At 37.6% G+C, this 21883-nt stretch overlaps 1 protein-coding gene across 9 annotated transcripts in view; it reads left to right on the forward strand.

The window, feature by feature from the left end:
• Positions 1-21883, forward strand: part of CFAP20DC (CFAP20 domain containing) — a 401527-nt gene that overhangs the window by 269667 nt on the left and 109977 nt on the right. For 8 of the 9 annotated variants that reach the window (XM_066351161.1, XM_066351160.1, XM_066351164.1 and 5 more), the window contains one exon: positions 3280-3654. The exons of the other annotated variant lie outside the window; for it this stretch is intronic. In XM_066351161.1, coding sequence (XP_066207258.1) covers positions 3280-3654 — 375 coding nt within the window. The remainder of the gene's footprint in view (positions 1-3279; positions 3655-21883) is intronic. 9 annotated transcript variants of the gene reach the window in all.

A 21883-nucleotide genomic window follows, 5' to 3' on the forward strand; every position in this document is an offset into this window, starting at 1 on the left:
TTTCACTCCGTATAATGTTATCAAGAGCCTCCCGTTTTGTTGTAAGTGATCCGATGTCATCATTTCTTATGGCTGAATAGTATACCATGGTGTATATGTGCCCCATCTTCTTTATCTAGTCTTCTATTTTTTTTTACAGTGATTAAAAGCCTTTAAGCAAACTCTTGGCCAATAAAGCAAGAATCCATAAAAGAGTAGTGTCCTTAACATGTTCACCAAGTCCAAGTTGGCCCCAACAACATGCCAAATCCCTGAAAAATGCAACCCAACCCCAGTTCAGTCTGTTAGGAGCTGTCCCAAGAAGCAGGAGTCCAGGAAAAGTCCGCATGACACTGGAATTGTTGTCACAAATCTATACTTTGCAGCTCACGTCCAAGTCCCAATGACAGCTGCCTCTAGCTGGTAATGATTCAGGTAGACTGGAAAAGCCATCTGCAGCATGTGTGGAGATGGAGCTTCTGTTCTCCTCTGTCTGGAGAGATGAGACCAGGTTGCTTTTCCCTGGAGCTCTGTGACTGTGGCATGATAAAGAGAACCTTGGGATACACTAAGCAGGGTGGCAAAGGTAGATTCATAATAGAAGTTGGCAAAAGGGGGAAAGAGAGCTCTAAATTAGGAGTAGGTCCCAGCCTGAAACATGAGTGGGGCATTGAGATAGGAGGAATAAAGGAATATATTAAACAAAGCAGCAGAAAATAGGACTATCAACACCCACAACAGAGATCTTCGAGGGAAGAATAAAAAACCTGACTATTCAGGCAAGACATAGTTAAGTGGCCCTTGTGCAAATGAGATCAGTTTACCTGCTTCTTGGAAGAAATACCCTATGCTCGTCCACAGTGTCATAGATGGGGCCAACGGCACTAGGCACCTTCAGCCTTCAGTGGCAAACCCCAGCATTCTGGGCAAGATTAGGTCATAGGTGGCTGGAGCAGGGCTGGAAGAGACTGAACCCTCCCTTAACAGAGCGAGGGGGAAGCCTACCTTCCAGTAGGACTGTATTTCTTGTTCTCATTATTAACTTTTGTGGCCATTGATTTTATGTTTTTAATTCCTTCTTTCTCAAATTTTAAAAATTAAAATTCTTGCTTTCCTAGGAGTAATCCCAGAACTTGTAAAATTCCAGCTTTCACTTTCACCTTTCTCAATAATTATATTTAATGAGGTTTATAGCTTGTGCAAAAAAATACTTTTTATAATTGAAATTTTTGTGTAAGAAACATATTTTACCAAACATGTTCTGTTGTCCACCACTCTTGAACAATGAAACTTCCCTACAACAATACAAGACAAAAACACTCGCTAGGCCCACTTGTTTTTAGAGTAGCATTTCCCTCCTTAAATATGCTAAATAGCAGAAGTTCTAGTTCTTTTACTTCCAATGGAATTAGCTTTTCAAGAAATCAAAATATATACGTCTTAGATGTTTTGGGTAGCTTCCTATAAATCCTCTAATTTTTGGACATTCTTTGGAATGAATATATTTGAGTGACTGTTTCTAAATGTTGTCTTGTTACTCAGTAATTAAAAAAAAAAGTGCCTTACCCAGACCAGAGGCAGACATCTTAGATGATTATCTTAGAAAATGATTTTTATCTCTATACATTGCTGTTTTTATTTACTCATTTTCTTTCAGAAAGACAGGATTTTTATTTTTTATTATTTTACTTCTTTATTTGTTTTCTATTTTTTAATATATTTTTATTTTTCATATTATAGTTGTCATATAATATTAGTTTCAGGTGTATGACCCAGTAATTAGACATTTCTATAACTTTACAAAGTGATCACCACAATAAATCTAGTACCTACCTGACACCATACATAGTTATTAAAATATTATTGACTATATTCTCTATGCTCAACTCTATACTGCATGACACCTACATGACTATTTTGTCACTACAAATTTGTGCTTCTGAATCTCTTCCCCTTTTTCACCTATCTCTCCAACGCCCCTCCCATCTGGCAAGCATCAAAAAGTTCTCTGCATCTATGAGTTTGTTTCTGCTTTGTTTATGTTGTATTTTAGATTCCAAATATGGCATATATGGTACAAGTGAAATCATATGATATTTGTCTTTCTCCCTCTGACTTATTTAACTTAGCATAATACCCTCTAGGTCTATCCATGCTATTGCAAAGGCAAGATTTCATTCTTCCTTATGGCTGAGTCATATTCCAGTGTGTGTGTGTATGTGTATGTGTGTGTGTATATCTATATATAGATATAGATATAGATATAGATGATATATAGAGATAGAGATAGAGATATATAGATATAGATATATCACTTTTTTCTTTATCTATTCATCTATTGATGGGCACTTATGTTGCTTTCATATCTTGGCTATTGTAAATAATTGCTGCAGTGAACACATCAATGCATGTGCCTTTTTGAATTAGTGTTTTCAGTTTATTTAAATAAATACCCAGATGTGGAATTCCTGGGCCCTTCTTTGTCCCTTGTTATAGCCTTTGTTTTAAAGTCTATATTTTCTGGCTCTGGCATGGTAACTCAGTTTAGAGCAGCGGTTCTCAACCTGTGGGTCGCGACCCCGGCGGGGGTCGAATGACCAAAACACAGGGGTCGCCTAAAGCCACAGGTTGAGAACCACTGGTTTAGAGCATTGTCCCACTGTGCCACGGTTGTGAGTTCAATCCCCAGTCAGGGCACACACAGTAGTCAACCAATGAATGCATAAATAATTGTAACAACAAATATTTCTCTCTCCCTAAAAGCTAATAAATAAAAAAAAAAAAACTTTTTTAAAGTTTATTTTGTCTGGTATAAGTATCACTACTCCAAGTTTTTGTTTGTTTTCATTTTCATGAACTCTTTTTTCATTCCTTGATTTCCATTTTGGGTGTGTCTTTTGATCTGAGGTGAGTTTCTTACAAGCAGCATATATAAGGATCTAGTTTTGTTATCCATTCAGCCACACGATATCTTTTGATTGGAGTATTTAATCCACTTACATTCAAAGTAATTAATGATAGATATATAGTTATTGACACTTTTATTATTCATATCTTTGATTTTATTTCTTCTTAAAGAAGACCCTTTGACATTTTATGCAATACTGGTTTGGTGGTGATGAACTCCTTTAACTTTTTCTTGTCTAGGAGCTCCTATTTTTCATTGCAGAATAAAATAAAATATATGTATATATTTGGGTTTATTCATAAAACATATGAACTTATTAAGAAATTGTACTCAGTAACTTACTTATCATGTGTTTTGGCTCAAAATTATTTTTACTTTGTTCCTCTGTGTAGGATAACCACAGTGCCCAAGATTCTCCTGGTCCAACAACTAGTTCTTCAGGGTTAATTCAGTTACCATCAGAGAGCATGCTGGGGAAGGCCACCAGGTGGACAAGTACAGGAAATGTCAAAAGTGCCTGCACAGAAGCAGGAGCATCAGAAAGCCAGACTTCCTTGGCAAAGCAGATAGATAGAAACAACTTCCAAACAAGTTTGGTGCCCACACCATGCCTTTCTCCCCCTGGAAGGAGTGAATCCTCTCAGAAAACTCCAGATCCCATTATCAAAGCAAAGGACCCACCAGCCCATCAAGTGCCACCTTCAGTAAACAAAATCTCCCTAAAGGAAGTCTCAGAGGAGAAGTTGAGGCCGATTCCCGAAGTGTCAGTAAGTGGTTTCACTCTCTTTTACAGATGTGGGGAGTACATCCTGCTGGGTTCTGTTTTGTCCCACATTGCACACATTTTCAGCAGTCTCTATTTTTCATCATTTGGGTGATCAGTAATCTATTTTCTTTCCTAGTAGATGTGTTTTAGCTTAGCCACAGCAGCTGTTAAAGAGTATTGCATATCCCAGTGATAATAGAATGCCTCATGTTTTTAATGAGAAAGATAATTATCATAATAGTTATTTTTTACTTTCTAGTTACTCCTCATTATTTTAGTTATCACTGCTTGCAAATTATAAATGAAGATCCTATTTTGAACCAAAGGCTTGCCAGTAAAATTGACAGATTTTCAATAACAATCTACATTAGGAGCCATAAAAACATCATTATTCTATACACTTTATGGGCTCTTTGCAGCAGTTCCCCAAATAATGGGTGATATGAGTGAAGGTTAACAGTAAAGCAGTGTCATTGACTAAATCCCTAGGCTTGTTTGGTGGCTATATTCATGACCATCAGATTGAGTTTTTTCTTCCTGTGTTAGTGCTTTTCTTCCTTCAATTTCCCCATAGTTGAGCATAGAAACCAGAGGCTAAGCAGGACCAATGACACTTATATTCCATTTTTCAACATTAAAGATTGTCTTTATTTGTCATATCCGAAGAATTCTATATGTGTTATAATGTAAAACTTTTGTTCAATTATATGCTAAGTGATTTAGATTGAAATAATTGTTACCTAGTGTGGGTGCTAGACATATACATCATCAACAACAAGATAGAAATAACTAATATTTCTTAAACATTTACCACGTGCAAGTCATTGTGCCGAGGCTTTCTCCATGAAGCATTTTATTTAATCCTCACAACAACCCCAAGAGGTGGAGACTGACGTCATCTCCTTTTCTCAGATGAGGAAATTCTGGTTCAGAGCAGTTATGCAGCTCAAGTTAGTTTGGGAACCACAGCTTGAACCCAGATTTCCTGAGTCTGGCCACTGCTCTGTCTACCTTGCCATTCTGCATAACCAGGTGTTTAGTCATAAAAGTAGTGGTCAGTGGTCTTTCTTTAAGAAACATCAAAAGATAAAATAAATGTGTTTTCCTCTTTATTTTTCATGCTTATGTGCATATTTGTATGTTTGCAGGTAAGAAAAAATAGTAACTCACTTAACCTAATGAAAGTGGATTTGTTTCATGGTGATTTAGGATAAAAGTGGTCAATAATATTTTTGCATGTTTTCTCATTTTTTTAATATTTCTAAAACAAATATTCTTGTTCTACCTAACTGTAACTTTTTTCTTTGGTTTTGTTAATAATTGGAAAACAGCCAATAAGCCTCACAGATTCATTCTACATTGCAAGGCTGCCAATAACGGAACCAGAGCCAGTCTTGGAGAAGTACTCCACCCCATGTCCCCCTAATTTCTTTGCCACTGCTTTCCATTAGGTAGACTCCGTCACTCTGTATAGCCAAAAGGTTGTTTATTTTCATTTTGTAAAATCTTCTGTAGAAATATTGTAAAACCAGAGCATCAAAATTAGGCACAAATAGACTTTAAGTACCTAGCCACTCAGCAAAGTCCACTTCCTGGAAAACAGTCTCTCATATACTGGGAAATAATGAAAGGAGCAAAGGGGATCAAGTGTGGAGAGAGAGCAGGGGCCTGTCCCTCACCCATTCTCTTTATTTAGGAAGCTTTTAGGATAAGACAGTTTCCAGATGCTGTTTGCATTGTTTCAGGAAACCCTCTTACAGCTGCTCGCTGCAGACTTTGCAGCGCAAACCTGACATGTGTCTGCTGTACACAGAAGCCCTCTGAGCTACCGCCTGTCCACTTCCACTGAGGAGACTGGCAGGCATGGCTTCAGGAGGGGGCAGAGCTTGGTCTTTGATGAAGGGATAAAGGCCAAAGCACTGTGCAGGGAGATTTGACCTCAGTGTCAAACTTCAGACTAATGAAATTTGATCTCTAACAACTCACATGGTCACTACAGTATATGGTTTAGTTTGTGAATGTGATCATCTCAGTTTAATAGGATGTAAAATTATTGAAGACATAGACAGTCTGTTCATTTCAAAGTGAATTTACAGTGAAAATGGAGTGTTTTTCCAGAGATACCATTTAAATAGGAAATTCGTTGTCATTGTGAAAGGGTTCTAATTATTGACATTATCTCCATTTCATGTTTGCAAGTGAGAATCTGTGCAAACAAGATTGTGTGCGTACTAACTCTACAAAGTGGTTTTCCCTGGATACCAGAAACTCTTAGGGTGACTTTTAATGACTGTTTTACTAAGATTCAGTTCACACAATACTGAAGTCAACCTTTTATAGTAGATTCACAAAGTTGTGTAACCATCACCACTATCTGATTTTAAATCATTTTCGTCACCCTAGAAGAAACTTCACGCTCATTAACAGTCCTGAGAACCATCAACCTACTTCTTATATCTGTGGATTTGCCTGTTCTCAATATTTCATGTAAATGGAATTGTACAATATGTGTCCTTTGTGTCTGACTTCTTTCACTTAGCTAACTGTTTTCAAGGTTCATCTATGTTGTAACAGTTTAATTGTTTTTATGCCCAAATAATAATTCATTATATGGATATGCCATATTTGCTTATTCTTTTATCAGTTGAAAGACATTGGTAGTTTCTCCTTTGGGGCTATTATGGATGATGCTACTATGAACATTCATATGCAAGGTTTTGTGTGGACATAAGTTATAGTGCTCTTGGTATGTACATAGGAGTAGAATTGCTGGTCTATATGGAACTTTACATTTAACTTTTGAGAAACTGTCAACCTGTATTCCAGAATGGCTGTGCTATTTTATATTCCCACCAGCAATGGTGGGGGTGGGGGTGGGGGAGGAGGTCCAAATTCTCCATATCCTGGGCAATACTTCTTATCATCTGTCCTTTTTACTTCAGCCATCCAGTGGTATGGTATATCGCTGTGGTTCTGATTTGCATTTCCCTGATGGCTAAAGATGTTGAGCATGTTTTCATTGCCTTTTACCTGTTTGTATATTTCCTTTGGAGAAATGTCTATTCAAATCCTTTGCCTATTTTTAAATTGGATTTTCTTCTTATTGTTCGGTTGTAAGAGTTTGGATACAAGTTTTTTGTCAGTTATGTCATATATAAATATTTTCTTCCATTCTGTTAATTGCCTTTTCATTTCTTAATGGTGTCCTTTGAAGCACAAAAAAATTTAATTTTGATGAAGTTCAATTTATCTATTTTCTTTCTTCTCTTTATGCCTTTGGTATTATATCTAAAAAATCCTTGCCAAATCCAAAGTCACAAACATTTACTTCTATGTTTTTTTCTAAGAGCTCTATAGTTTTAGCTCTTAAATTTAGTCCTATGGTCCATTTTGAGTTAATTTTTATATATGTTCAGAATGGAAAGTTCAACTACCTTCCTTTGCATGTGGATATCCAGTTGTGCCAGCACCATAGGTTGAAAGAGTGTTTTTTTCTGTTGGAATTGTCACCCTTTTTGAAAATCAGTTGACTATACATGTCAGAGTTTATTTTGGCCTCTTGGTTCTGTTCTGTTGATCTAGACGTCTATCCTCATGCAGTTATACACTGTCTTGATTACTCCAGTTTTGTAGTAGGCTTTGAAATCAGGAAGTATGAGTCTTCCAACCTCATTCTTCCTTTTCTTGCCTGATTTTGCTTTGCTGGATCCCTTGCATTTCCATGTGAATTTGAGGATCAGCTTGTCAATTTCTTAAAAAATTAAAAAAAAATAAAACGGCAGCTGGAATTTGTGGAATATTGCCATTTTAACAATAGTAAACCTACCAATTCACAAGATGTCTTTCTATTTATTTGTGTCTTTATTTCAGCAATGTTTTGTAGTTTTTAGTGTAGAAGTCTTACACTTCTTTTGTTAAATTGATTCTTAAGTATTTTATTCTTTTTTATGCTATTGAGAATGGAATTATTCTCTTAATTTCATTTTTGACTTATTCATTGCTAGTATGTAGTAATACAATTGATTTTTCTATTGATTTTGTATCTTGCAGCCTTGCTGAACATTAGTTCTAACTGGGTTTTATGAAATCCTTAAGATTTTTCTCTATATAAGATCATGTCAGTGCAAATATAGTTCTGCTTTCTTCCCAAGGTGGATATTTTACTTCTTTTTCTTACTTAATTGCCTCCACAAATGGATGTAATTTAAATGGAAAAGTTTTTTTTCTCTCAAGATGTTTAAGACTTAATACCATGACTGGTGTGGCCCCAATATTGAATTATAATACAGACATTATGAGTTCAGTCAGGCCTACAGAGAATCTACCAATATGACTCATAGGAAATATACTGATGTAAGGAGAAGATTTTGATTATCCTGGGAGAAGAAGACCCACCTTAGCTGGGCCTCTGACATTAAGGGCCTCCAGCTGATGGTATACAGCTATTCTCGTTCTGCTTCTGGGATGAGTAAGAGCATTTCCCCCTCTGTTACACCTATCAGGCCAGACAGCTACCAGGTGCTGGAGATACACTGACCAAGACAGACAGGAACCCTCTCCTTGGGGGCTGCTATCTGTGGGGAGATACAGGCAATAACAACCAAGTACACAAAATATTGTAAACTGTGATAAAGGTCTGGGAAAGAGAAACAGGATTATGGAACAGAGTGCAGGGTTGGGCAGAATGGGGATACTTCAGGGATTATCGTATTTCCCCATGTATAAGACGCACCTTAATTTGGGGGCCCGAAATTTGGGAAAAAAAATTATTACATAAAGCCATTGAACTCAAGTTTTATGCATCATTAAACAATGAGCAAAAGACAAGCGCAAAAAAGCGGGAAATGCAAGAAAAAAACCCTATAGCCACTGTATAAGACACACCCAGTTTTTAGACCCCAAATTTTTTGAAAAAGGTGTGTCTTATACATGGGGAAATATGGTATCTAACTGTGCAGGTAACATTTCAGTTGAGAGTGAAGTCTAAGAAGCAGCCAGCTCTGCGAAGAACCCAGAAATAGTGCTTTAGGCATCAGGAAGAGTGAGTAGAAAGCTCCTGAAGTGAGCGTTTTTGAGGAATAAAGTAGGCCCATGTAGCTGGGACACATGGACAGGGAGAAAACAAGAGACGTTGAGGTCAGAAGTAAACAGCCCTGATCACGTAAGGTCAGGAAGGCCACGGTAAGGAGCTGGCATTTATTCCATGTCTTTGAGAGGCTTTAAGCAAGCAGTGATATTTACATTCAAAAAGTTTCCTCGCCTGACCTGTGGTGGCACAGTGGATAAAGCATCGACCTGGAAATGCTGAGGTCGCTGGTTCGAAACCCTGGGCTTGCCTGGTCAAGGCACATATGGGAGTTGATGCTTTCAGCTCCTCCCCACCTTCTCTCTCTGTTTCTCTCTCCTCTCTCTCTCCATGTTTCTCTCTCTCCCTTTCTCTCTCCTCTCTAAAATGAATAAAATTTTTAAAAAAAATTTAAAAAAAAAGTTTCCTCTAGCTTTGTCAAGAATGGATGCAACAGGGCAGGGACAGTAGCTGAGGCAATCCATCACTCCGATGGGAGAGAGTGAGGATGAAGGAAGTGGTAGATTGCTAGCATATTTGAGAGGTAGACTGACAAGATATAGGGAAGAGGAAACAGGAGGAATTGAGGCTGACGTTAGGTTTAGAACTTGAGCAACCAGGCGGATGGATGGTTATGTCATTTCCTGGGCGCTGACCACTGCGGGCACTATCTGAGCCATCCACCTAGCCAGCAAGGTACTGCAATCAGGAATTATAAGTGGACATCCCTCTGAAATTTTGAGCTCCCACAAAGTGCCAACAAGAAGCAACCTTATGACAAAGGAAAATTAAAGGCTCTTACAAAAACAAAAAAGTACAGGACAACTGGCTTTCTAATCCTCTGATAAGGAAGGGCACTAGTAATTCTTAAGGAGTGCTTACTGAAATTGATTTGCTAACTGCTTGGTAAACTTCTTCCTTGCAATATTCTATTCATATTTTAATATAGTTCAGATATTTTTAATTAAGAAAGAACTACAGCCCTCTGGGTAATATTGCAACCATGTAGATAGCTGATAATTAAAATTCCCCACATACATAATTGCATTCAAACAATTTTGAATGAGTCATTTTAAACCTAAAAAATGTCATTATGTGCATCTTTAAACAAACAAGTAAGACATATATAACAGGCTTCGTGGCTCCAGAAAAAGTTTGAACTCATTGAAGAATGGTTATTTTCATAATGAAAGACAAAATAAGCTACCAATTACAAATTCAGGTATTCTCTTGAGGAAAAATAAACAAATAAATAACTTTTTATGGGAAAAAATTTGTAAAATGATTTATATATAGCTTTTGAGTTTAATTTTCACATTTTTATTTTAGGAAATCAAAACTGAATTATGAGAGGACACTTTTAAAGATATTTTTGGTCATGGGATAATGTGAGAAAATTTTTTCATGTAATTATCAAGCAGTTTACTTTGGATAATGAAAAAGGATGTTTCATTGTCCTCCTGACACACTTGAGCCCCATATTGGAGTAGTCATATTTATCATCACATTTTTGTAAAGTGATAAAGTTTACTATATTCAATTGGTGCTCTACAAAGTTAGAGAAATGAGAGAAAGGTGAATTTGTAAATTATTTTAGAATGTTAAAAGTAGTGCTCCATTATATAGAGTTCTGCATTTTCTAGGATATATAATACTCTTTGTTCAGAGAGAAGTCATCTGGCTTTCTTTGAGTTTGCCACTCAAGTATGCCTTGCAGCTGTCTTTCCAATAATACTACATTATTTGAAGAATTCATAAATGTCATTTTTGACCCCTGACTTGCTTTAGCTACAACAATACTGCATTGTTGCAAAACACCGGCTTTGGGGTCAGATTGCCCTATGTGTTATATATACATCTCTGCTCATCGACCGGGCCCAAGTGTGCAAGTTCACTTAGGGTGACTGTTCCTCCTTCAGCAGCTTCCAGCACAGGTGCCCACTGGCCTCATGCTGCCCTGGCCACCTGATATGCAGCCTTCCCTTTTGCCACCCTTAGGGCCTTTCCCAAATAGGGCTCTGTGTCAAGTGTATCTACATTTTCATTCTTCAAAACCAAGAAATCAAGAGTAGTGTCCTGCCATGATTCAGAGAACCAGCTCAACTCAGAATGACCTATATTTGAGTCCTGGTTTACTTCTTCCTACTTAAGTGACCTTGGACACATTTCTTAACTCTTTGAGCCTCAGTTACCTTATCTATTAACTTAGAGAAAATAATACATTTGCCATAGCCATTGTATTAAACGAGACGGTACATGAAGAACACTTAGACCATAACCCAACAGGATATTTTCTTCTACCTGTTTCTGAGTACTTAGAAATATAACCAGTATACATAGCATGCTGAAGAAAATGAAATCTTTTCAAATTCAGTAAAATTCCAGAAACTACGTATAGGTACTGTTCAGTAGGTCCTAGCTATGTGTCCTTCTTCTCTGTTTATAGTTGAATCAAGTGCTAATGTCAGAGTGAATTAATGGGTCGCTTCTGCCAGGTAACACATTAGTTTTTCTCAGGGATACATTAAAGAGGGAAAACTATTTACAAGCAGGACATGATGTCTCTCTAGTTATTCCCTAGAGACTGCCCTCTGTGTGCCCACCATGTTCCCGGAGCTCAATTGTAGATGGGTAGTTTCAGGATTGATAGAGTGAATTGAACTTGGGTAGAACTAGTTGAACCTCATAAAACATAATATTGACCATGGTAAGAATGTTTTGTTTATTAAATTGGACACTCCTACCAATTATTAGCCTTTGGTAAAGAGTCTGATATTTGCTGTTTTCTCAAAACTACAGTCTTTCCTTTTCTCTGAAAACACAAGGTCATCATCTTAGTTCTGTCCATCAGTGTACTGCTGGGCATAGTGCTGAAGCTATTGAATTTGGTAATTAAATAACATCTGTGCTACTAGCAAAAGCATTTTCATTAAGCATAGAAATTTCCCAGGTGGAACTTGTTTCTAGCCCTTTGCCTTCCTTTTGAATATTTTTCAGTCCAAACTCCTGCTGATGCTACCAAGTGGTTTGTTCCTTTCACTTTCTTTGTATCCAGTGTCTAATTTAGTTGTTGACCAAGGCAGATTGTCTAGAGTAGAAATATGTTAAAATAACTTAAAATGGAATTATGGTCCCAAATTTGGGTGATGATATGGAATGTAAAAGTGATTAGGACATTTTGATGTCTCCATTTCTGAGCAGCTAAATATGCAAATGGCATGCCAATTACTCTAATGGGGAGCAGTTTCAAGTTCTCAAAAGTTTCAAAAATTGTAGATAGACAAACTTGACAAAAATTAAGAGACTATCAGAAGTATGATTCAATGAAAACACACTCTAACATTGCATTGTCAGTTCTTTAATATTCTAATGCATACTACTGGTCAAATGTTTATTGAAGAAATCGATCTTCTTTGATATCTTGGTTTTTATCATTTTAAATAGGAGCAAATCATACTTGCCATTTTCCTACTTTATGTAACAGGCACTGGGCTGACAATAGTTGCTAAACACATGAGATCGAGGTCTTTAAGAATCTTATTTGTGGTCCCTGGATGGTTGGTTCAGTGGTAGAGCATTAACGTGGTATGTGGAAGTCCCAGGTTTGATTCCCAGTCAAGGCACACAAGAGAAGTAGCCATTTGCTTCTCCTCTCCTCTGCCTCCCTCTTCTCTTTCTCTCTCTCTTTCTCTCTCTCTCATTCATTTTCTTTTCCTCCTGCAGCCATGGCTCAATTGGTTCAAGTGCATCAGTCCTGGGTGCTAAGTATGGTTCCATGGAGCCTCTGCCTCAGGCACTAAAAATAGCTTGGTTGCAAGTGTGAGCCCCAAGTGGACAGAGCATCAGCCCCAGGTGGTGGTCACCAGTGGTTAGGGCACAAGTGGAAGTCTGTCTTTCTGTCTCCTCTCCAATCTTAAAAAAAGAAAGAATCTTGTTTGTGACTTTAAGGATCTAGGGTACTTGTATGTGCCAGGCCCTCTACAAAGTGCCCCTTACTTTATCTCCAGTCTCCCTCTCCACCCCTCCTGAGAGGCCTAACTTATTCCTGTTTGACAGATGAGGAAGCAGAGATGGTTTAGTTTGCTCACATCTGATAAGTGACAGAGCAATGTCAAACCATGAGTTTGAAACAGAGAAGCCAGTGTTCCCCCCCACCCCACAACACTGGACCTCTCCATCTCACCCCAAATTAAAAGTGAATGACAAAATTCTGTGATTGTGCAGCAACTTTTCTTCTGTTGCCACTTTAAGCTTTGCAGTATTTTAGTGTGAAGAAGTATGCACAGGTGTCTGTCATCACTGTATTGCAGGCAGTCTCTTTTACTTTCTAAAACAGTTCAAACTCAAAGTTATCATCTTCCCACTCTAGAAGTATCAGTTGGCTTATTCTGCTATTTTTGTTTCCATGAGAAGTCTCAGTAATTGTTTTTCTCCAGGCTCTGTAAATAATATTTTAAACTATGACTTAGTGAATGGCTACTATGCGGGTCCCACATACCAGGCTATATTCACCTTGTACAGGGCATATCCTGGAATACAACCTGTTCAATTCAATTTTTTCCAGCATCCTTCCAGGCTATAGTTTATTGTTAAACTCAGGGGATACTCAGAAAATAGATGCTGAAATATTACTGTTTGTTAACTCACTTTTAGGTTAATAAGCATTCAGCTATACTTGTCAGAGAATTCTTTCTGAAAATTGGTATGCTGATTGCTAAGGCAAAATGTATGGAAGTATATTTATTTCTTGTTAGGTCATAGATTAAAAGGGTAGACTGTACAAATATAGCAAATCAATTTAAATATTTTTTTAAATCCCTTCTTGCCCCACCTCCCAAAAACAGAGAGAGCCACATATAGGAGATAAAAGGTTATCTGCAGTCAATTTTGCCACTATTGGATGTAATTGCCCAGAGTTCTCCACCTGAGACATTCTTAAGGAATTCGTGTGCATAGATCATGAGGTATAGATTAAGGCAGGGTTGTGGTGTCTCCAGGTCTCAAACTGAAACGTTTGTGGGAGATATTTCAGAGGTGGCACAGAGCTGGTTAAGCCTAAGTCCCCATGAATGCCATGACATAAAACATGACCTAGATGCTGACAAGCTAGTTCTTTCTAGCAGCCCAACTCCTGATTTATGCCATGTAAATTGCATCCCTTATTTGAGCAAAGTTTTTCAAGTTGTACTCTGGCCTGGTCTTTAAGTCTTGAATTACCTCTTTGCCTGGTGAAATACATGCTGAAAGCTGCCATATGTTGTGAATGAGTTACGTTGCCGTGGACCAGCATAGCTAGTATTGTAATTGTCCAGGTCCTGAGTGAGAACAGTGTGGAATGAAGAAACAAACTCAGAGAGAAAAAGGATGGGATTGGGAGGTCTCTCTGCAATGCCAAGGTAGCTTGCAAAAAGCTGAGTCTCTACCCTCAAACCGCATTATTTATAGAGCAGAGCATTGTGTAAATAAGGAAGTCTCTGATACAAAGTCACACATCTCCAAGGCAACCCAAGAATTCTCCCAAATGCAGAAAACCCTCCACCCTGCATAACTGAAATCAACCAACATCAGAACAAACAACGGGTGAGAAGAAGGGCATGTAAATTGCTTCTAGCAACTTAAGCAAGCAAGTGAAGTGGGGGGGAGGATGGGATGAGTGCAAATACTCAGCTTCATAGCCAATATGGAGGTGTGGGGGGAAACTTAACCTTTGGCTAATTCTTAAACTGAGAGGGCATTGCCAGCTTTCAGTCTCCCACATTATGTCCTCCAGTATGTGTCACTTACAGCTCACATTGTGGCTCTGTCTTCTCTTCAGTCTTACTGGTAGTGGGCCTGCATCCCCAAAGGATCAAAACAACCTCTTGTGTGGGATACATACCTCAGGAATTTGAAACATGTTCAAGGAGTGCTAGTCGGGGAAGAAATGCCCTGAAACACTAATTATCATCAACTATTATTTAAAATGTCAGTGTAGAAATTAAACACTCTCTGCAAATAGCAATAAAGAGGAAATTAATCATCAAATTAAATGTCAATTAAAGTTTAAAATTAGCTTTGGACAATGGACATTACAGCTTCAAAACTCTTAATAATAAATACAAATTTAAACTACCAGTGATACTGCCTCCCCAGCCACATTTGCAAATTTTCCCCAAGTCCAGAGTAAGCACCAGTGATTAACAACTAATCACTTTTGAGTCTTAGACCTTTAGTTCTCGTTGGTCATGGAGAAGTATGCATCCATGTAAGTAAACTTTCATAAAGTTTCACAAACTGAACAAGTCTGGGTGACCTCACCCAGATCAAGAAAGAGAACAACATCAGCACCCCAGAAGCCTGATTGTACTTCCTCCCTGTCATTGTCTCTAACTGTCACTGTCTCCTCACAACCCCCAATGCTAGTTTTACAGTATCTGGTACTCTCTTGTATCTGGTTTCTCTCACTTAGCATTTTATAGGATTCAACATAGCGCTCACTTTATTGCTGATATTGTTTTACTGTGTGACTCTCACACTATCCATTCTACTGTTCATGGACATTTGCCTAGTTTCCATTTGGGATTAATGAAGATTATCTTTTTGTAAATTCTTTGATTTTTTTATAAGACTTGGAAAAGGAAGTGGAAAGCTATTTGATCTTATAAGGTTTCAATTAAATTCTAGGTATTTCTATCCTTGTAATGTTGGAACAGTATTGCCAAATTTCTAAAACAGGATATATAAGTCTATTTCTAGTCTATTTAATACCTTCTATGAATATAAGTGCCATACTTATGGCTTGCCCCATGCTCTTCTGCCTGATGGTTAGAATATGCTGCCATATCAGCTTCCTGTCCTTCAAGGTCCAGCTTAGAGACCATCTCCCTCATGAAGCTTTGACTGTTTATACAAGTAACCTCTCTCTTCTCTGAGTGCCAGACTAGTTAATATATTTCCCTCATCTCATGTTGCCTTTTACATTATATTCTGTTAATAAGTTACCATCTCCTTTGAATCTTGCCATAACTTAAAAGAATACAAGGCCCTGGATGGTGGGCTTAGTGGTAGAGCATCGGTTGGTATGTGAATGTCCCGGGTTTGATTCCCAATCAGGGCACACAGGAGAGGCACCCATCTGCTTCTCCCCCCCTCCCCCCCCCTGCAGCCATGGCTTAATTGGAGCAAGTTGGCCCCAGGCACTGAGGGTAGCTCCATGGCCTCTGCCCCAGGCACTAAAAAGAGCTCAGTTGCTGAGCAACAGAGCAACACCCCATGTGAACAGAGCATCGCCCCCCTAGTGGGCTTGCTGGGTGGATCCCAGTTGGGCCCATGCATGAGTCTGTCTCTTTTTCTCCCCTCCTCTTACTGAATAAAAATAAAAATAAAAAAGAATACAAAGAGGCAAGGATTGCCTGGTAGACCTTTTATTAAAGTTTTTTACAACATGATGTTACCTATGCCATTGGTGTCAGGCACTGTTGTAGTGCAAACCTGATTTAGAAGGAGAGTCTTTGAGATTTTACAGGCTCCAGAATGAGAATGACAACCCAGTTTTTCTCCCAATTCTATTACACTCCCATCCATACAGAATAGACTGAGAATGAGGTTCTTTATCTGCTCTTATTAACCCATGGCCATGGCTCATTTTGGCTCTGTGCCACCATTGTAAACTTAGCCTTGTGTCTCCCACCCACAATTCCTCTCTGAAGCTCACAAAGGCCTCAGAGAAGCCTTCTAGGCAGATGTTTGATCAATTAAGCTAGTCTGTTTTAAACTCTTGAGAAGAGAGATTAGGCACAGGGCATCTAGTTGAAAGGTTATTTTCATTTGTTATGTTTTATGATTTTGCTGTAGTTATTAGGTTCCCTTATAATCATTATCAACATTCTGTTTGATTATTAATACTAGATCTTAGTATGTGCTCACTTATTGTATGCTCATTTCTTCAGAGTTCTTACTTGCCTTGCTCAATTGTAAGGCCTGTGAGAGCAGGACCACGTCTTACTTGTGTTTGTACCCTCACTGTCTTAGGCTCCTAATAATGTCCAAAAAAAGATCAGGATCAGTGAAACAAAAGGCTTGGATGGCTTCAGGATGGAAGGACTTGCCTGGAGTCTGAGCACAGCTGAATTACATAGCCCTGAGACCATTTTCTTGTTCCTAAAACATGATTGATAATGTCTTCCCTCTTCCCTACAAGGATATTTTAAGACACAGTTGGGTTACACATAGCACATTGAGCCTTTCAGAGACAGAATTACATAAAGTGCTGGGCCTCTCAGCAGCTGCATAATTTAGTTCGATGGCATCCTGTGCTGGAGTTCACTTTAATGTGAAGATTTTATTGCAAGCCTTTTTTAAAAAAATTAATGAATAATTTAGCCTTTCTGGTGATTTAGATATGGTTTAATGGATTGCAAATCAAATATGTATCAGAGGACTAAGTTAATTACCTGTCTCTGCCACCAGTTGCTCTATTCATGATCCTGGAGAAAGTCACTCCCAGCGCGCAGCTCATCTCTGGCTGCCCCTTCCCAGGTGTTATCAGAATGCATTATTACTGTTTTATGAAGTAACATCATGGAAACACAGAGTTCTAAGCAAACTTAGCACCAACAGTTCCTGGTGCATTTGTGGAATAAATGAGCGAATGAAGGAATCAGTGCATTTCCACCATGGCAGATTACTGCAATATTCCTGCCAGCTGTGATTTCCCCAGCCTCAGCTTCAGCCCTGCCAGTGGTGGAGAGAATTCACTCCCCCCCTGAAGGTCACTCACTCAACTTGTCAATACACTTAATTGCTATCAACTGCCACCATAGACATCTGTGAGGATTTTGCCAGTTCTGCCGGGCAGTCATTCACTCTGTGCTGCATTTCTCAAGCATCTTAGATGTATCTCTGCAGTAGCGCTGATCACAGTATGCTTTAGAACCTGTTAGGCTTACCTGTCCAGACTGTGAGCTCCATGAGGACAGATGTGTGTCCTATTTTTTTTACACTCCCTGCTCCTAGCATCATATAGAATGGATGAAAGACTGGACGGGCAGGGACAGGGAAAATGAGAGGAAAGAATAATAATAACAGGAAGCATATGTATCAATTGCCAGCTCAGTGGTCTCCTGAGAGGATTGTACTCACCCTAGCAGAACTGTCAAAAGTAATCCATTGGGCTCCAGGAGAAAAGTTTTAAACTATTTTCATTTATTTTTTTAAGCCTAACCATTTTTAATTTTTATTTTTATGTGTGTTTTTATATTTCATATATTATTTTAATATAGTTATACACATGTTTAATTTATAAATACCCATATATTGGAAAGTACATACTCAGACCATTCCTGATCAAAGTACAGATCATTAGGTTGAAGACCCTTAATTTGTCAGGTACTATGCTAAGCATTTGATATACATTACTTCACTTAGTCCACCAAAAATTCCGTGAAGTATATACTATGATTCCATTTTAGAAGTGAGGAAATGAGGTGAAGAGAGGTTAAGTATTGATAGTTTGCCCAATCATGTACAGCTGGTGAATGATGAAACTAGCGCCCAGACTTGATCCGTATGGAGTAACAACTACCCCATTCTCTCTCATTTTCCCATCCTAGCACCTGGAGTATACCTCAGGCACAGTATGGGCTTGTGGATTAAATAAGTAAATTAGATGGATTAATCATACTACCTATTAAGACTTTCCTAAGAAAAATTGTAAAACTGAAAATGAAATTTGATATCCAGTGGTTCCTCATCTAGTGCAGCAGTCAGGTTCCAGAACCCCCACGATAAGCAGAAATCCACAAAGTAGCAACCTTATATTTATTTTATTATTTTAAGACTTTATAAACTCTCCCCACACTCTCATAAACCTTTCCCACACTGCTATTAACCTTTCCCACACTCTAATAAACACTTCCTATGCTCTTAAACATTTTCTATACTCTTAAACCTACGTAATTTTAACAACATAAAAAATTCTATATGGATACTCACCTGTGAATATACTACAACTTGAATGATGAAGATGATGATGAATTAGCTATGCAGCGCTAATGAAGGTACCTCTGGTTGGTGGCCTCCCATCTATCAGCCAATAATGTGCCATGTACAATCTCACGTGGGCAAACTAGTTCAAGTGGAAGCAGCGGTAGCTGCATTTTCCATATGTGTGAGTCTTTGTCTACTCATCTGCTATATGTTAAATATTTTATTTTGACTTAATATTATTTTAATGTTTTAATTAATATTTTATATATTTTTATATTGTTTTTAATTTTTTAAGCTAGAAAATGCTTATTTTACCACAAAAATAATTAAAATAATAAATATATAACAATACCTATATACCGCAAAATCTCGCGATATAGCAAAAAATCCGTGATACAAAACTAGATATACATATACAATTTAAAAATCTGTGATAGAATGAGACCATGAAAAATGAACCTCAGCATGTCAAGGGATAACTGTACATGATTTCATTTTCATTTTTACTATAAAAGCATATACTGGCAATGACAAACCAAATAGCATACCTACCTGACACATTTGAACATTTAGTTCCATTTCTTTTTTTTTTTTTTTAATTTTATTTTTTTAATGGGGCGACATCAATAAATCAGGATACATATATTCAAAGATAACAAGTCCAGGTTATTTTGTCGTTCAATTATGTTGCATACCCATCACCCAAAGTCAGATTGTCCTCTGTCACCTGCTATCTACTTTTCTTTTGCCCCTCCCCCTCCCCCTTTCCCTCTCCCTTTCCCCCTTCCCCCCGTAACCACCACACTCTTATCAATGTCTCTTAGTTTCACTTTTATGTCCCACCTACGTATGGAATAATGCAGTTCCTGTTTTTTTCTGATTTACTTATTTCACTTCGTGTCATGTTACCAAGATCCCACCATTTTGCTGTAAATGATCCGATGTCATCATTTCTTATGGCTGAGTAGTATTCCATAGTGTATATGTGCCATATCTTCTTTATCCAGTCATCTATTGAAAGGCTTTTTGGTTGTTTCCATGTCCTGGCCACTGTGAACAATGCTGCAATGAACATGGGGCTGCATGTGTCTTTACGGATCAATATTTCTGAGTTTTGGGGGTATATACCCAGTAGAGGGATTGCTGGGTCATAACGTAGTTCTATTTTCAGTTTTTTGAGGAACCACCATACTTTCTTCCATAGTGGTTGTACTACTTTACATTCTCACCAACAGTGTATGAGGGTTCCTTTTTCTCCACAGCCTCTCCAACATTTGCTATTACCCGTCTTGTTGATAATGGCTAATCTAACAGGTGTGAGGTGGTATCTCATTGCAGTTTTGATTTGCATTTCTCTAATAACTAAAGAAGATGAGCATCTTTTCATATATCTGTTGGCCATTTGTATTTCTTCCTGGGAGAAGTGTCTGTTCATGTCCTCTTCCCATTTTTTATTGGATTGTTTGTTTGTTTGTTGAGTTTTATGAGTTTTTTGTATATTTGGATATTAGGCCCTTATCTGAGCTGTTGTTTGAAAATATCATTTTCCATTTAGTTGGCCTTCTGTTTATTTTGTTATCAGTTTCTCTTGCTGAGCAAAAACTTCTTAGTCTGATGTAGTCCCATTCATTAATTTTTGCCTTCACTTCTCTTGCCTGTGGAGTCAAATTCATAAAATGCTCTTTAAAACCCAGGTCCATGAGTTTAGTACCTATGTCTTCTTCTATGTACTTAATTGTTTCAGGTCTTATGTTTAGATCTTTGATCCATTTTGAGTTAATTTTAGTACAGGGGGACAAACTGTAGTCCAGTTTCATTCTTTTGCATGTGGCTTTCCAGTTTTCCCAGCACCATTTATTGAAGAGGCTTTCTTTTCTCCATTGTGTGTTGTTGGGCCCTTTATCAACAATTATTTGACTATTATTATGTGGTTTTATTTCTGGACTTTCTATTCTGTTCCATTGGTCTGAGTGTCTATTTTTCTGCCAATACCATGCTGTTTTGATTGTCGTGGCCCTATAATATATTTAGTTTGAAAACAGGTATTGTAATGCCCCCACCTTAATTCTTCTTCTTTAAGATTGCTTTGGCTATTTGGGGTTTTTTATAATTCCATAGAAATCTGAAGATTTTTTGCTCTATTTCTTTAAAAAATGTCATTGGAATTTTGATGGGAATTGCATTAAATTTGTATATTGCTTTGGGTAATATGGCCATCTTGATTATATTTATTCTTCCTAACCAAGAACAAGGTATATTCTTCCATCTCATTATATCTTTTTTGATTTCCCTTAACAATGGTTTATAGTTTTTATTATATAAGTCCTTTACATACTTTGTTATGTTTATTCCTAAGTATTTTATTTTTGTTCTTGCAATCGTGAAGGGGATTATTCTTTTGATTTCGTTCTGAAATGTTTTTTTGTTGGCATATAGAAAGGCTATTGACTTCTGTATGTTAATTTTGTATCCTGTGACCTTACTGTACTGGCTTATTGTTTATAGTAGTTTTTTTGTGGATTCTTTGGGATTTTCGATGTAAGTGATACCTTTACTTCTTCTTTTCAAATATTGATGCCTTTTATTTCTTTGTCTTGTCTGATTGCTCTGGCTAGAACCTCTAGTACCACATTAAATAAGAGTGGAGAGAGTGGACAACCCTGTCTTGTTCCTGATTTAAGGGGGAAAGCCTTCAGTTTAGTGCCATTTAATATGATGTTAGCTGATGGTTTATCATATATGCCTTTTATCGTGTTGAGATATTTTCCTTCTATACCCATTTTGTTGAGAGTCTTAAATATAAATTTGTGTTGTATTTTATCAAAAGCCTTTTCTGCGTCTATTGATAAGATCATGTGGTTTTTGTTCTTTGTTTTGTTGATATGGTGTATTACGTTAACCGTTTTACGTATGTTGAACCATCCCTGAGATTCTGGGTAGAATCCCACTTGATCATGATGTATTATTTTTTTAATATGTTGTTGTATTCGATTTGCTAGTATTTTGTTTAGTATTTTAGCATCTGTATTCATTAGAGATATTGGTCTGTAGTTTTCTTTTTTTGTGCCATCCTTGCCTGGTTTTGGTATGAGGGTTATGTTGGCCTCATAACAGGTGTTTGGAAGTATTGCTTCTTCAATTTTTTGGAAGACTTTCAATAGAATAGGAACCAAATCTTCTTTGAATGTTTGATAAAATT

Source organism: Saccopteryx leptura, chromosome 10, assembly GCF_036850995.1.
Source record: "Saccopteryx leptura isolate mSacLep1 chromosome 10, mSacLep1_pri_phased_curated, whole genome shotgun sequence".
NCBI lineage: Eukaryota > Metazoa > Chordata > Mammalia > Chiroptera > Emballonuridae > Saccopteryx > Saccopteryx leptura.